Below are 17,388 nucleotides of genomic sequence, written 5' to 3'. Positions count from 1 at the left end.
TCTTAATATCATTAATTCGTCTTTGTCTCTAGGATACGTACCAAAAAACTTTAAGCTGGCTATGATTAAACCGCTTGTTAAAAAAACGCAACTTGATCCTACAGAATTAGTCAATCACAGGCCGATCTCGAATCTACCTTTTCTGTAAAAGATATTAGAAAAAGCAGTATCCTCACAACTGTGTTCCTTTCTTGAAAGAAATGATATCTGTGAGGATTTCCAGTCTGGATTTAGACCGTACCATAGTACCGAGACAGCTCTCGTTAGAGTCACAAATGATTTGCTCCTATCATCCGATCGTGGCTGTATCTCTCTATTAGTGCTACTTGATCTAAGTGCTGCGTTTGACACTATTGACCACAACATTCTTTTAAATAGACTCGAACATTATGTTGGCATTAGTGGAATTGCACTAGCACGGTTTAAATCATACTTATCTGACCGTTATCAGTTTGTAGCAGTAAATGAAGAGATGTCTCATCGATCACAAGTTCAGTATGGCGTACCAAAAGGCTCAGTACTAGGACCGTTGCTGTTCACTCTGTACATGCTACCATTAGGAGGTATCATTAGGAAACATGGAATTAGCTTTCACTGTTATGCCGACGATACTCAGCTGTATATTTCTTCAAAACCCAACGAAACTTACCAATTCACAAAATTAACGGAATGCATAGCTGATATAAAAAATTGGATGACTTGTAATTTCCTACTACTAAATTCTGAAAAAACAGAGCTTCTAATTATTGGACAAAAAACTTCTACACGTAATAACCTAGAATACTGTCTAACACTTGATGGCTGCTCTGTCAAGTCTTCGTCATCGGTTAGGAACCTGGGTGTGCTCTTTGATACCAATCTTTCATTTGAAAGTCACGTGTCTAGTATATGTAAAACCGCATTCTTCCATCTTAAAAATATATCTAAATTACGCCATATGCTCTCAATGACAAATGAAAAAAAATAAGTTCATGCGTTCATGACCTCAAGGCTAGATTATTGTAATGCTCTACTGGGTGGTTGCCCTGCACGCTTAATAAACAAACTACAGCTAGTTCAAAACGCAGCAGCTCGAGTTCTTACCAGAACCAGGAAGTATGACCATATTAGCCCGGTTCTGTCAACACTGCATTGGCTCCCTATTAAACATCGCATACATTTTAAAATATTGCTGATTACTTACAAAGCACTAGATCCCAGAGGTCATAGATCCTCTTCTTAATATCATTAATTCGTCTTTGTCTCTAGGATACGTACCAAAAAACTTTAAGCTGGCTATGATTAAACCTCTTGTTAAAAAAACGCAACTTGATCCTACAGAATTAGTCAATCACAGGCCGATCTCGAATCTACCTTTTCTGTCAAAGATATTAGAAAAAGCAGTATCCTCACAACTGTGTTCCTTTCTTGAAAGAAATGATATCTGTGAGGATTTCCAGTCTGGATTTAGACCGTACCATAGTACCGAGACAGCTCTCGTTAGAGTCACAAATGATTTGCTCCTATCATCCGATCGTGGCTGTATCTCTCTATTAGTGCTACTTGATCTAAGTGCTGCGTTTGACACTATTGACCACAACATTCTTTTAAATAGACTCGAACATTATGTTGGCATTAGTGGAATTGCACTAGCACGGTTTAAATCATACTTATCTGACCGTTATCAGTTTGTAGCAGTAAATGAAGAGATGTCTCATCGATCACAAGTTCAGTATGGCGTACCAAAAGGCTCAGTACTAGGACCGTTGCTGTTCACTCTGTACATGCTACCATTAGGAGGTATCATTAGGAAACATGGAATTAGCTTTCACTGTTATGCCGACGATACTCAGCTGTATATTTCTTCAAAACCCAACGAAACTTACCAATTCACAAAATTAACGGAATGCATAGCTGATATAAAAAACTGGATGACTTGTAATTTCCTACTACTAAATTCTGAAAAAACAGAGATTCTAATTATTGGACAAAAAACTTCCACACGTAATAACCTAGAATACTGTCTAACACTTGATGGCTGCTCTGTCAAGTCTTCGTCATCGGTTAGGAACCTGGGTGTGCTCTTTGATACCAATCTTTCATTTGAAAGTCACGTGTCTAGTATATGTAAAACCGCATTCTTCCATCTTAAAAATATATCTAAATTACACCATATGCTCTCAATGACAAATGCAGAACAATTAGTTCATGCATTCATGACCTCAAGGCTAGATTATTGTAATGCTCTACTGGGTGGTTGCCCTGCACGCTTAATAAACAAACTACAGCTAGTTCAAAACGCAGCAGCTCGAGTTCTTACCAGAACCAGGAAGTATGACCATATTAGCCCGTTTCTGTCAACACTGCATTGGCTCCCTATTAAACATTGCATAAATTTTAAAATATTGCTGATTACTTACAAAGCACTAGATCCCAGAGGTCATAGATCCTCTTCTTAATATCATTAATTCGTCTTTGTCTCTAGGATACGTACCAAAAAACTTTAAGCTGGCTATGATTAAACCGCTTGTTAAAAAAACTCAACTTGATCCTACAGAATTAGTCAATTACAGGCCGATCTCGAATCTACCTTTTCTGTAAAAGATATTAGAAAAAGCAGTATCCTCACAACTGTGTTCCTTTCTTGAAAGAAATGATATCTGTGAGGATTTCCAGTCTGGATTTAGACCGTACCATAGTACCGAGACAGCTCTCGTTAGAGTCACAAATGATTTGCTCCTATCATCCGATCGTGGCTGTATCTCTCTATTAGTGCTACTTGATCTAAGTGCTGCGTTTGACACTATTGACCACAACATTCTTTTAAATAGACTCGAACATTATGTTGGCATTAGTGGAATTGCACTAGCACGGTTTAAATCATACTTATCTGACCGTTATCAGTTTGTAGCAGTAAATGAAGAGATGTCTCATCGATCACAAGTTCAGTATGGCGTACCAAAAGGCTCAGTACTAGGACCGTTGCTGTTCACTCTGTACATGCTACCATTAGGAGGTATCATTAGGAAACATGGAATTAGCTTTCACTGTTATGCCGACGATACTCAGCTGTATATTTCTTCAAAACCCAACGAAACTTACCAATTCACAAAATTAACGGAATGCATAGCTGATATAAAAAACTGGATGACTTGTAATTTCCTACTACTAAATTCTGAAAAAAACAGAGATTTTAATTATTGGACAAAAAACTTCCACACGTAATAACCTAGAATACTGTCTAACACTTGATGGCTGCTCTGTCAAGTCTTCGTCATCGGTTAGGAACCTGGGTGTGCTCTTTGATACCAATCTTTCATTTGAAAGTCACGTGTCTAGTATATGTAAAACCGCATTCTTCCATCTTAAAAATATATCTAAATTACACCATATGCTCTCAATGACAAATGCAGAACAATTAGTTCATGCATTCATGACCTCAAGGCTAGATTATTGTAATGCTCTACTGGGTGGTTGCCCTGCACGCTTAATAAACAAACTACAGCTAGTTCAAAACGCAGCAGCTCGAGTTCTTACCAGAACCAGGAAGTATGACCATATTAGCCCGGTTCTGTCAACACTGCATTGGCTCCCTATTAAACATTGCATAAATTTTAAAATATTGCTGATTACTTACAAAGCACTAGATCCCAGAGGTCATAGATCCTCTTCTTAATATCATTAATTCGTCTTTGTCTCTAGGATACGTACCAAAAAACTTTAAGCTGGCTATGATTAAACCGCTTGTTAAAAAAACTCAACTTGATCCTACAGAATTAGTCAATTACAGGCCGATCTCGAATCTACCTTTTCTGTAAAAGATATTAGAAAAAGCAGTATCCTCACAACTGTGTTCCTTTCTTGAAAGAAATGATATCTGTGAGGATTTCCAGTCTGGATTTAGACCGTACCATAGTACCGAGACAGCTCTCGTTAGAGTCACAAATGATTTGCTCCTATCATCCGATCGTGGCTGTATCTCTCTATTAGTGCTACTTGATCTAAGTGCTGCGTTTGACACTATTGACCACAACATTCTTTTAAATAGACTCGAACATTATGTTGGCATTAGTGGAATTGCACTAGCACGGTTTAAATCATACTTATCTGACCGTTATCAGTTTGTAGCAGTAAATGAAGAGATGTCTCATCGATCACAAGTTCAGTATGGCGTACCAAAAGGCTCAGTACTAGGACCGTTGCTGTTCACTCTGTACATGCTACCATTAGGAGGTATCATTAGGAAACATGGAATTAGCTTTCACTGTTATGCCGACGATACTCAGCTGTATATTTCTTCAAAACCCAACGAAACTTACCAATTCACAAAATTAACGGAATGCATAGCTGATATAAAAAACTGGATGACTTGTAATTTCCTACTACTAAATTCTGAAAAAAACAGAGATTTTAATTATTGGACAAAAAACTTCCACACGTAATAACCTAGAATACTGTCTAACACTTGATGGCTGCTCTGTCAAGTCTTCGTCATCGGTTAGGAACCTGGGTGTGCTCTTTGATACCAATCTTTCATTTGAAAGTCACGTGTCTAGTATATGTAAAACCGCATTCTTCCATCTTAAAAATATATCTAAATTACACCATATGCTCTCAATGACAAATGCAGAACAATTAGTTCATGTATTCATGACCTCAAGGCTAGATTATTGTAATGCTCTACTGGGTGGTTGCCCTGCACGCTTAATAAACAAACTACAGCTAGTTCAAAACGCAGCAGCTCGAGTTCTTACCAGAACCAGGAAGTATGACCATATTAGCCCGTTTCTGTCAACACTGCATTGGCTCCCTATTAAACATTGCATAAATTTTAAAATATTGCTGATTACTTACAAAGCACTAGATCCCAGAGGTCATAGATCCTCTTCTTAATATCATTAATTCGTCTTTGTCTCTAGGATACGTACCAAAAAACTTTAAGCTGGCTATGATTAAACCGCTTGTTAAAAAAACTCAACTTGATCCAACAGAATTAGTCAATTACAGGCCGATCTCGAATCTACCTTTTCTGTAAAAGATATTAGAAAAAGCAGTATCCTCACAACTGTGTTCCTTTCTTGAAAGAAATGATATCTGTGAGGATTTCCAGTCTGGATTTAGACCGTACCATAGTACCGAGACAGCTCTCGTTAGAGTCACAAATGATTTGCTCCTATCATCCGATCGTGGCTGTATCTCTCTATTAGTGCTACTTGATCTAAGTGCTGCGTTTGACACTATTGACCACAACATTCTTTTAAATAGACTCGAACATTATGTTGGCATTAGTGGAATTGCACTAGCACGGTTTAAATCATACTTATCTGACCGTTATCAGTTTGTAGCAGTAAATGAAGAGATGTCTCATCGATCACAAGTTCAGTATGGCGTACCAAAAGGCTCAGTACTAGGACCGTTGCTGTTCACTCTGTACATGCTACCATTAGGAGGTATCATTAGGAAACATGGAATTAGCTTTCACTGTTATGCCGACGATACTCAGCTGTATATTTCTTCAAAACCCAACGAAACTTACCAATTCACAAAATTAACGGAATGCATAGCAGATATAAAAAATTGGATGACTTGTAATTTCCTACTACTAAATTCTGAAAAAACAGAGATTCTAATTATTGGACAAAAAACTTCCACACGTAATAACCTAGAATACTGTCTAACACTTGATGGCTGCTCTGTCAAGTCTTCGTCATCGGTTAGGAACCTGGGTGTGCTCTTTGATACCAATCTTTCATTTGAAAGTCACGTGTCTAGTATATGTAAAACCGCATTCTTCCATCTTAAAAATATATCTAAATTACACCATATGCTCTCAATGACAAATGCAGAACAATTAGTTCATGCATTCATGACCTCAAGGCTAGATTATTGTAATGCTCTACTGGGTGGTTGCCCTGCACGCTTAATAAACAAACTACAGCTAGTTCAAAACGCAGCAGCTCGAGTTCTTACCAGAACCAGGAAGTATGACCATATTAGCCCGTTTCTGTCAACACTGCATTGGCTCCCTATTAAACATTGCATAAATTTTAAAATATTGCTGATTACTTACAAAGCACTAGATCCCAGAGGTCATAGATCCTCTTCTTAATATCATTAATTCGTCTTTGTCTCTAGGATACGTACCAAAAAACTTTAAGCTGGCTATGATTAAACCGCTTGTTAAAAAAACGCAACTTGATCCTACAGAATTAGTCAATTACAGGCCGATCTCGAATCTACCTTTTCTGTAAAAGATATTAGAAAAAGCAGTATCCTCACAACTGTGTTCCTTTCTTGAAAGAAATGATATCTGTGAGGATTTCCAGTCTGGATTTAGACCGTACCATAGTACCGAGACAGCTCTCGTTAGAGTCACAAATGATTTGCTCCTATCATCCGATCGTGGCTGTATCTCTCTATTAGTGCTACTTGATCTAAGTGCTGCGTTTGACACTATTGACCACAACATTCTTTTAAATAGACTCGAACATTATGTTGGCATTAGTGGAATTGCACTAGCACGGTTTAAATCATACTTATCTGACCGTTATCAGTTTGTAGCAGTAAATGAAGAGATGTCTCATCGATCACAAGTTCAGTATGGCGTACCAAAAGGCTCAGTACTAGGACCGTTGCTGTTCACTCTGTACATGCTACCATTAGGAGGTATCATTAGGAAACATGGAATTAGCTTTCACTGTTATGCCGACGATACTCTGCTGTATATTTCTTCAAAACCCAACGAAACTTACCAATTCACAAAATTAACGGAATGCATAGCTGATATAAAAAACTGGATGACTTGTAATTTCCTACTACTAAATTCTGAAAAAAACAGAGATTTTAATTATTGGACAAAAAACTTCCACACGTAATAACCTAGAATACTGTCTAACACTTGATGGCTGCTCTGTCAAGTCTTCGTCATCGGTTAGGAACCTGGGTGTGCTCTTTGATACCAATCTTTCATTTGAAAGTCACGTGTCTAGTATATGTAAAACCGCATTCTTCCATCTTAAAAATATATCTAAATTACACCATATGCTCTCAATGACAAATGCAGAACAATTAGTTCATGCATTCATGACCTCAAGGCTAGATTATTGTAATGCTCTACTGGGTGGTTGCCCTGCACGCTTAATAAACAAACTACAGCTAGTTCAAAACGCAGCAGCTCGAGTTCTTACCAGAACCAGGAAGTATGACCATATTAGGCCGGTTCTGTCAACACTGCATTGGCTCTCTATTAAACATCGCAAAATGTTTTAATATATTGCTGATTACTTACAAAGCACTGGATCCCAGAGGTCATAGATCCTCTTCTTAATATCATTAATTCGTCTTTGTCTCTAGGATATGTACCAAAAAACTTTAAGCTGGCTATGATTAAACCGCTTGTTAAAAAACTGCAACTTGATCCTACAGAATTAGTCAATTACAGGCCGATCTCGAATCTACCTTTTCTGTCAAAGATATTAGAAAAAGCAGTATCCTCACAACTTTGTTCCTTTCTTGAAAGAAATGATATCTGTGAGCTTGAGCTTATCTGCGCTTGAAGATTAAAGAAAATAGTCCAACGCCGTGGTACAACGAGCACACTCAGGCCCTTAAGAGAGCAGCCAGAAAAATGGAGCGCAACTGGAAGAAAACAAAACTAGAGGTATTTCGGATTTCATGGAAGGAGAGCTCGATATATAAGAGCATATAAGAAAGTGTCATGCGAGTCTAGCGGGGTAGCACCGGCGTGGGCTCATATGTTTAAAAAACACTCATAATGCTCGAGCCCTGCCATATGTACGGGCGGGCACGTAGGGTGGGTTCACTTTCTGTACGAAAGAGAGCTGGCCGCGAGCTCACAATGCACGTGGGGTGCACTTGGAACGAGGCATTAGAATCAACGCCACGTTTTTGAGGCGGACTCGGTGGAAAACAAAGCCTGTCGAGCCCGCAGGGTCGAGAGAGGCAATGCTTTGCACTCACGGCAGATAGAGAGCGCGTGGTCCGCGTGGTCCTAGCCCAGGCAGGAAGCGCACAGCACGTGGCCGGTCCCCGTCGCTGAGTGTGGCTCGACACAAGCCGCAGGACATGATGGGCATTTAGAAATGCCGGCTCTTTTAGAGAGAAAACGTGTGTGTTCGCCGCTGCGACCGAAAGGATATAAGGATATCAGTGAAAGGATATATATCAGTGAAAGGATATATCATATAGCAGTGAAAGGATATAAGCGCCAGATGGCGCAGCAGGTACGGCGAGTGAAGGCGGCGAATATCCAGCCGGCGTCCTCAGAACTCGAGCTCGTCCCGCTGAAAGTGCTTTTCGACGACGCAGCTTCTTCTCTCAGAGATCCAGCGAAGTGTAGTCACTCGCTGAAAGGAGACGAAATCATAGTGCAACCTGAGCGATGGGTATTTATAGGCTAAGGCCAAACCCATCTTGGTGGGCCACTACGTAGCTACGAGAGTACTTTCGTAAGAGAACATGTATATGTTCTCTGGTCATGATCTATTAGAGTGTGAAAACATGTATATTTAAATCTGCTGAAATATGCTAAAACAAATGTTTCTCACCTTCTCAAGTGAAATATTTGCTGTGTAGTACAGATCATCATTTCGCCGGACAAAGCGTGGGTGATGCTTTTGGCGTATGATGAACACAACATCTGCTGAGATGTTGTTTGGTCCCTGTGGAGAAAAAGATAAAATTCTGTTATGACCAAGATCTATTTACAACCACAACAAAACAAAATTGTGATAAAAATGTGTTCTGTCATGCCTGGTAATAGTTAGCAGATATTACTAATCAGAGCTTGGGTTCTTCAAAACACCATGGCATTATGAACATTGATTGAACCAGCTTGTCTTTTAAAATGTCAATTAAAATCATACAAAAAAATAAATAAAATAAAATAAATGAAGAACCAGAGGCACAGAGAGTGAAAACGCCAAACTCTGTGGCTGTCGCTGCTTTGATCTGCTTTGCCTGAATTTTGTCCTCCTTCTTTGGCTGAATAAAAATAATTTAGCATATTCTATTAACTGGCAGTGAAAACTTTTTATACTGATGATGTACAAAACTAGGTCTTACCGATGCTTTTGGAAGATGTCTGTGTCTTCCGATACCATGTGTGGGCATTGATCTATACTGTCTGTTAGTCAGCAAAACAACTGGCTAGACAAAAAAAAAAAAAACATTTGATTACTATCAGTTAACAATTATATTTGAACACTGGTGTGTAATAAAGAAAAGAATGCTTATGATTATTATTATTATTTTTTATGGTCTATGATTACTTTTTCAAAAATATTTTCCATTTATCAATCAATTTATGAATCTAAATGATCCATTATATCTTTTCATGTCATATACTCATATTCATCTATTCTATTTAGAAATTGAGTTCAACTCTGCTCTGAAAATGTACGTCTAAATTTTGTTGCCACTTCTCCAAAAGTTGAGACATGCTACTTTAAGAAGTCTGGATTAGTTTTGATGAAAGGGCTCGTTTTAGAAGCGGTTTCTCTTCAGCCGAGAGCTTCTCTGGGAAATGTGTAACGAAGCGAATGATCAGGTCGCCTCTCTTGGATGGGTTGTTGGCTAGTGGCATTCCCTCCCCGGTCACAACGTTGGTGTACTGAGGGCTGTAGTGCAAAGAAATTAAAAATGAAACTGTCTTAAATATGAACTTTGTTCAGAAGTTCTGCTGAGTAACATATAAATGTGCTTGTTAAAAAAGATAAATGTTTTACTCACTGCACAATGTCATTAATGGGGATGTTGAGAAGCCTGCCATCTAGTGTCTCAACTTCTACTGAGAAACCAGTCAAAGCCTGTAGAGTTACCATATATTCAAAGACAAAGTTAGATTTATGAAACTTAAACTGACAATTAAATTTAAAAATTTTACATTTAGAGTAGAACTATTCATTTTTAACATGTTGGTCCAATTGAGACCCCATCACATATTCAGCATGAAAACTAGACGGAAAAGATGAAACGCCTCTCTGGTCATGATCTATTAAGAGTGTGAAAACATGTATATTTAAATCTGCTGAAATATGCTAAAACAAATGTTTCTCACCTTCTCAAGTGAAATATTTGCTGTGTAGCACAAATCATCATTTTGCCGGCAAAAGCGTGGGTGATGCTTTTGGCGTATGATGAACACAACATCTGCTGGGATGTTGTTTGGTCCCTGTGGAGAAAAAGATTAAATTCTGTTATGACCAAGATCTATTTACAACCACGACAAAACAAAATTGTGATAAAAATGTGTTCTGTCATGCCTGGTCTCCCTCTTTTGGAAATGTGATCCGTGTCCCATCGTTCCATCCTGCTTTTACGGTGAAGGTTAAAATTTTGTCCTTTATGCTGGATGTGTGTCCATCCTCATTCATGACCTGTATCAATTTATGGAATTAATTTCTCATGAGTCCATATGTCCATTTTATCTTTACCCTTGTCTGCAGAACTTACCCTACGGGATATCTTAATTTTTTTACTGCATCCATAATAAAGGTCCTCCAATGCAAGATGAAGGTCTCTCTCTATTGGTGGATCCTGTAACTTTTCTTTTTGCCCACGCAAGCTCTGAAAAGCTGTGTTGTCCTCACTGCCATCACTAGTGAAGAAATCTATGGAGAATGAGTTAGCAGATATTACTAATCAGAGCTTGGGTTCTTCAAAACACCATGGCATTATGAACATTGATTGAACCAGCTTGTCTTTTAAAATGTCAATTAAAATCATACAAAAAAATGAACAAAATCATACTATAAAAATTACCTGCAAAAGGATTATCTCCTCCGAAAAACTGTCTGAATGTTTCATCTGGATTTCTATTGCTGACATATCCTGATGACCAGGCACCATTCAGCTCAGATGGGATTCCTCCTTTCAAACCCTCCTCTCCAAACTTATCATAAGTGGCCTTTTTACGATCTGCATTGCATGAGAAAAGCCATCACCAACTTACCAGAAAACAACAAATTGAGGCCTGAACTGTGTACTATGTGCTGTTTTCCTTACACAATACAGTGGCAGGAGCATAGTAATATATAGTGTAGCAGCTACATCACTTAGGGAGCCCAAGCTTAACGTTGTATGAACGTTTTTTTTGTTGTTTTTTATAATATAAAAAACGTTTAATAACGTTATGTCGAATATTCAAGAGCTGCTGCAAGGTGTTTTTTTTGTAATTTGTGGATGTATATGAGTTTGTCTAGTGAACTCACGGTCGCTCAGCACGTCAAACGCCTCCGCGAGCAATGTGAAGCGCTCGGCATCGCGCGCGTGGCTGCTGCTGCTCGGATGATGCTTCAGCGCGAGCCGCCGATACCTGATTATACCGGAATAAAAACAATCTGCTGCTAGCAAAATGATTCCTCAAAATGAACGTAATTGTTGACTAGTTTATCTGATTTTAATTTAATTTATATATATTTACAAAACTACTTAGAAATTAAACAAAACGTAACTTACGCCTTATTTATGTCAGCAGGAGTGGCGTTGCGGTTTATTTCCAAAATAGCGTAATAGTCCCTGCCCAAACTTGTGCCCATCAACGAACTTTTTATATAACTTTCCTTATGTAACATTATGTTTCTAATATTTACACTTTAAATGTACAAATGCAAACCGGGATTTAGTCAGTAGGAATGAATATTCGTTTACTGTTGTCAAAGGAGGTTGTTATGGAAACAGAGAACGGAATAGCTGGGTTTGAGTCACGTGATTATGATGACGCACGAAGGCGGGGCGATTTCAGATTTTTTTATTTTTAGGGGCCAAGCACCGAAGGTGCGTAGGCACCTATTGTATCTGTTCCCGTTCTTATTATTATTATTCTTCCTTCTTCCAACTGGGAGTCTATGGCAGCCCATAGAACCGAATGCGGGAAAGTTGTTTTGGTTTGACATTCTGATAGAGGACAGTCCCAACATTAAATACACCAATTTTGGTGTGTCTAAGTCATTCCCTCTAGCGCCACCACCTGTCCAAAGTTTCACTTTTATTTTGCTAATAACTTTTGAACCGTAAGGCCAATCAACAAAATTCTTTTTCTCTCTGATTCCTGAGCTCATGCCAATTCGATTGCACCCTATGACATCATTTCTGTCATAACAATATGGCCGCCATTTTGAATTTATCTAAAAAGCTACTTTTTCGAACTCGTCCTAGACGGTTTGTCCGATTTGCACGAAAATTGAACCAGATCATCTACAGACCATGCTGACAAAAAGTTATGGAATTCAAGTTGATTCGCTTAACAGTTTTCGATAAACCCACGAATACATTTTACGTAGCGCTTGCGAAAACAGATGTAAGGCCGTATCTCCGCAACGCTTTATCGGATTCAGACCAAACTTGGTACATGTCATCACAAGCATGACCTGAGGCTACATGCTGTGTTTCGGCGCAGCGCCACCTACTGGTCCGGAGATATGAAAAATGGCTATTTTTGCTTATAACTTCTGAACAGTTTGTCCAAAAATCATAAAATTGGTCTCGTTAGATTCAGGGTAACATGCCGAGTCGACTGATATCCAATATTACCATATCGGCCATTTTGACTGTCGGCCATTTTGAATTTTGTGCTAAAATGCTGTATTTTAAGAACGCATGAACAGATTGTTACGAAACGTGGTATGGGTCATCAGCACAATGCCCTGAATGAGCCTGAGAAGTTTCGAAACAGCGCCACCTTGTGGTGAATTTTTTTTTTCAAATGCTTATAACTTTGGGTGTGGTCGACTTATTTTCACGAAACTCATCTTTTTAGACTCCTGAATCGTTGCCGAGTCCTATGATACCAAACATGCTAGGTTTCGCCTTACGGTTTGTGTAGCGTTGTGATTTAGCGCTTAAAAAACATTTGGCTATATCTTTGAAACCGCTAGTCCGATCGAGACGAAACCACCGTCAGAAGTTTGGAAACATAGGTCGATAGCTATACGCCAATGCCCAAATGCAAAAATATTGATGTTTAGGGGTAGTAAATTCCAAACAAAGTCATGTGTCAGTCATTTTTTACGTGTTTTTTCATATAAATGCCTATAACTCTGAAGCGAATTGAGATATTTTCACCAAAACTGACATACATATGTATGGGCTCACTCTGAGGACACATAAAAAAAATTGTGGGACTTAGCCTCTTGGTGGCGCTATAATAGAATAAAACATGAAATTCCCATTGACTTCAATACAGTTTTGTGAAATAAAATGCTATTTTCATTCAATACCTACTTTTTCGAACTCCTCCTACACCGTTTGACCGATTTTCACCAAAATCGAATCATATCATCACCAGACTGTGCCGACTGAAAGTTATGGATTTCGTGTCGATTGACGAAACCGTTTTCGTATAGCGCAGCAGCAAATTTGAGGCATGATGCTAAAAGCATTATTCAGGCTTTATCTCTGCAATGCCTTGACATATTGACACTAAACTTTGTATGTGTCATTGTCACTTCACTCTGACCACATCACATCATTTTTGTAATCATGTCAACTTGAAAATTATGAATATTGAAAAATATATGTTTTTTTTTTTTTTATAAAAGTTTAACATTTAATGATTTTTCAGCATTTGACAGATTCTATGTAAAACAATGTTGCCAGTACACCATAGTTTTACAAATGAGTTATATATATATATATATATATATATATATATATATATATATATATATATATATATACATTTATTTCCATTTAAATGGATGTTAACTGATTTTAAAAAACAAACAAACATTGGGCTTAAAAATGTCCTTATCATATGGGTCCGTCAAGTGGGCAACATTACAGTTTTTCTCAATTGTTTACACACATTTTCTGGTACTTGAGACACAATGACCACAACATGTAACTCATTCACCAACCCCCTGAACCAATTCTGCTAAACTACAAGCACAATTCCTGCTTTACACTCAAATTGCAGTTCTAAAACACACCTTTTTCAAAACACTACACACAATTCTCTGCTTTTGGCACAATTTTCATGCAGAAAATCTCTTGTTTTCACAAGGAACACACTGCCATTCAAATATCTACACTGACTCATCACATGGGCAAACACCCGTCACACAGTTTTACAGAGTTTTAGCATAAAAGGGCAACAGGTGAGCGCTTCAATGGAGCAATGGATGCCAACATTGGATTTTTTTTTTTATTACTGTAACTGTATACAGTAAATTCTTCTGTTGTTTTGTATGTAGACCACTGTATGTCCTACTTTGTGTTGGTTGGGATGTACACTGTGTACATTGTTTTTGTGGGAAAAATAAAATATATTCGTTACCGTGTATTTGTGTGTTCTGAGTATAAAAACAATATTCTCAGATATTTTACAACACACTTATGTATGTACTGTCTGTAGTAAGTGTAACACTGAACAAAAAAAGGCCTAAATCATTATGATGAATGGAGAAGTGTTTTCCATTCATCATAGTGTTTTACATTGAGCACATCAGTGTTCAACTGGTTCTTATAAATGTCTATTCATATGATGGTTTGTGTGTGTCATTTGAAAACAAAATACCATTTTGAGAAGAAATAACATTGTTTTGAATGTAAAGTTTCATTTTGCAGGAGAATTGAGGGGTTTTGCCCATTGTGTGTGTGTTTTTGGATTTGTGTGTAGAGTTCTGAGAATATGAGGCATGCTTTCAGAAAATGTGTGTAAACAATCGAGAAAAACTGTAATATCACAGCCTTTATATTTCAGTTGAAATGGCTGATATACATTAGGGATTCAATACAATTGGTGTTTGGATGCCGCATTGCATTACTTATGGCACCAAGACACATTATATTGACAGAAAACACTGCTTACATTTGTATTTTATACAGGATAAATATTTTTAAGGATGGTAGTGCACATATCACCCAGTAGGCTATATGTATCCCTGCAATTTAGCTGACTGATTGTTCATATTAAAGACTTTTACGACTATGTTACAATTAAAATATTATCAAAAAGAAGGGTATGTCATGGCGGTGAAGGACATGAGTGTAAGAGGAGTTGATTGTTATAACTCTCAGAATTATAGTTTGTACGGATTTTATTTTACTTTGTTTATACCATAGTCCAGTGGTTCCAATAGTTTTTAGAGTGTTATACCACCAATAGATATTTTTTTAGCAGGGTTAGGTAATGATATATATATATATATATATACATATATATATACATATATATATATATATACATATATATATATATATATATATATATATATATATATATATATATATATATATATATACATATATATATATATATATATATATATATATATATATATATATATATATATATTTAAATGTTCAGTAGAGAAATATGCAATGTATGATTTAAGTATTAAATTTAAAACAGTAGGGGGCCGTAAATCACTGTCTTTATGATTGAGTCAGTCATTAATTTACTAAGCTTATGAAGCAAATGCCTGCATGTATGAATTGTTTATTAAATCATTAACTCCAGTATTTGATCAAAGCTGTATATACGTTCAGGAAACACTGATTTGACTGCAGTCCTGCTGTGGATTTCATTGAAACTTTTTTTGTTACAAAATGGTTCAATACTGTACTGCTTGCGTACGTGGTTGTGGATTCTAAAACAAACTAAATTTTGGAAACTAAATTTGATTGGATGTCATATATTATGTCATTTTGCTTGTTAGAAATACATAGTTGGTGTTACAGTTTTTCTCGATTGCTTAAACACATTTCTTGAAACTATGCCTCATATTCTCAAACCAGTAAACACAAATCCATAACGTCTCACCCGATTTCCGAAACATCCTATTTTCAGGTCAAAATGAAGCTCTACACTCAAAACCATTCACTCTTGCTGAAAAACCAAACTTTGCCCTCAGACAGGACACACAAGCCCTCAAAATCACACACACTACAACATAGTCTAACACACTGGTCCAATAAATTCAAAACAACATTTCCAAAACTGGTAAGTTATGTTGCTTGTGGTTGGTTGAGCACACACAAACCTTATTCTAATATGGAATTGTATTGGAATGGTAAAGAGTGTTGGAATGTGACAGGAGGGCCTCCACTAAAGGAGACAATATGATGAACACGTCTAAGAATGTTCCACATATGGTTGAAATACCATCATTTGCCTAGAAAGATAAAATTCTGGGAGTCAAGACTATACAGGAGAAAGGACGCCCTCCCTTCACTGTCACACTCTGTGTGACTGTACGACTGCTGGCCTTTTCTTGCAAGAAAATACACCTCATCAAAGACTATTGGACATGTTTGTCTTTTATTCAGTGATAGAATTTTGTTTGCCACCACTCCTCCCTGAAGGTTCTCAAGGCGACGGTGAAGCGACTCAAATTTGGCCTTACTCGTAGCCCAGCCTCCCTCATAGTCATACCATTGATAAAGACATGGCAACTAGAGTGGCTTGAATTTCATCTGAGACTGCTTGTCTTCTTGCCCTTCTTCCTCCTCCTCCTTGATCTCTTCCTTCATGTCTTTCTGGATCCATTGTTCCAAAACTCAATAAACTGATTTGGGCCCTTTTATCTATCTATTGAAGGATATGATTGATGTGTGTTCAATTTTGACTCTTAGTGTTTCCACCTGGGTAATTGTGTGCTAACTGAGCTGAAACTGTGCTTTCTAAATGACAACATGGTCTAGGCAATGAGAAATTAAGGGATTTGTGTGTAGAGTTTTGCAGTGACAGTTCAACAAATCTGACTCGTGTGTCAAAACAGGGAATAGTGTTTATAGTTTAGTGAAATGGGTGTGCTTTTTGATAAATGGCATTATGGTTTTGAAATTTTAGTTCAAAAGCCTGGTTATAGTGTTTAAGCAATCGAGAAAAACTGTAATGTCATAAGGTGTAGTAAAAATAAATGAATGGCAAGAACATAGTCTAGATTACATGTGGAGACGATAATGATTTGATGCAAATAGCAATGCATGCTTTAAACAGTTTCACGAGTTCACATGTTTATGAAATCTGATGTAATATTATAATGTGTATTTGGCCTGCTGTCCGGGGGGAGGGCTCCGAGCTCCGAATTCGATCCGTCCCCAGCGTACTCCCCTATGAATGTATAGACCATGGTATCTATGAGCAGACCCATCTGATAATGAGGTGATGGGGTGGTGGTGGGATGCTGAGAAATTTGTCATGAGACAGGAGGTAAGGGGCTTTATTTATACTACTGGCTTCTTCTTGTGCTGATTGGATGATTACCTGAGCATGCTCCTCCCGAACTTCGTTAAATAAAACTTCATTTAATGTAGGTACTCCAGTTTAATTGATGTTCTAATTTAATGTGTTGCCTTTATAGAAGCACAGGCAAACACACATTTTTAGATAGTCACTGGATTCACGTCTGCATTCGTACAAAACATTCAAGATTACAAAAAGTT

The 17,388-nt window shown here is 37.5% G+C and overlaps 2 protein-coding genes across 2 annotated transcripts in view; one reads left to right on the top strand and one right to left on the bottom strand.

Moving 5' to 3' along the window:
• LOC311076893 (dnaJ homolog subfamily B member 13-like) overlaps window positions 1–17,388 on the top strand; it is a gene marked incomplete at both ends in the record, with an annotated part of 174,302 nt that overhangs the window by 120,827 nt on the left and 36,087 nt on the right. The window lies entirely within an intron of this gene.
• On the bottom strand, window positions 9,446–11,744 carry LOC311077013 (dnaJ homolog subfamily B member 13-like; the record flags this gene model as incomplete). The annotated part of the gene is made up of 8 exons (XM_084105577.1): window positions 11,458–11,744; window positions 11,211–11,314; window positions 10,762–10,917; window positions 10,453–10,610; window positions 10,263–10,376; window positions 10,058–10,171; window positions 9,730–9,806; window positions 9,446–9,617 (listed from the first exon to the last, which is right to left on the bottom strand). The coding sequence occupies exons 1-8, from the start codon at window positions 11,571–11,573 to the stop codon at window positions 9,446–9,448; spliced, it is 1,011 nt and encodes a 336-aa protein (XP_083961703.1). The 5' UTR covers window positions 11,574–11,744.

Source organism: Abramis brama, assembly GCF_963993115.1.
Source record: "Abramis brama genome assembly, chromosome: 25".
In the NCBI taxonomy this organism is placed as follows: Eukaryota; Metazoa; Chordata; class Actinopteri; order Cypriniformes; family Leuciscidae; genus Abramis; species Abramis brama.
Note: the sequence above shows the minus strand (reverse complement) of the source record. Positions and strands in the feature narration are given on the sequence as shown.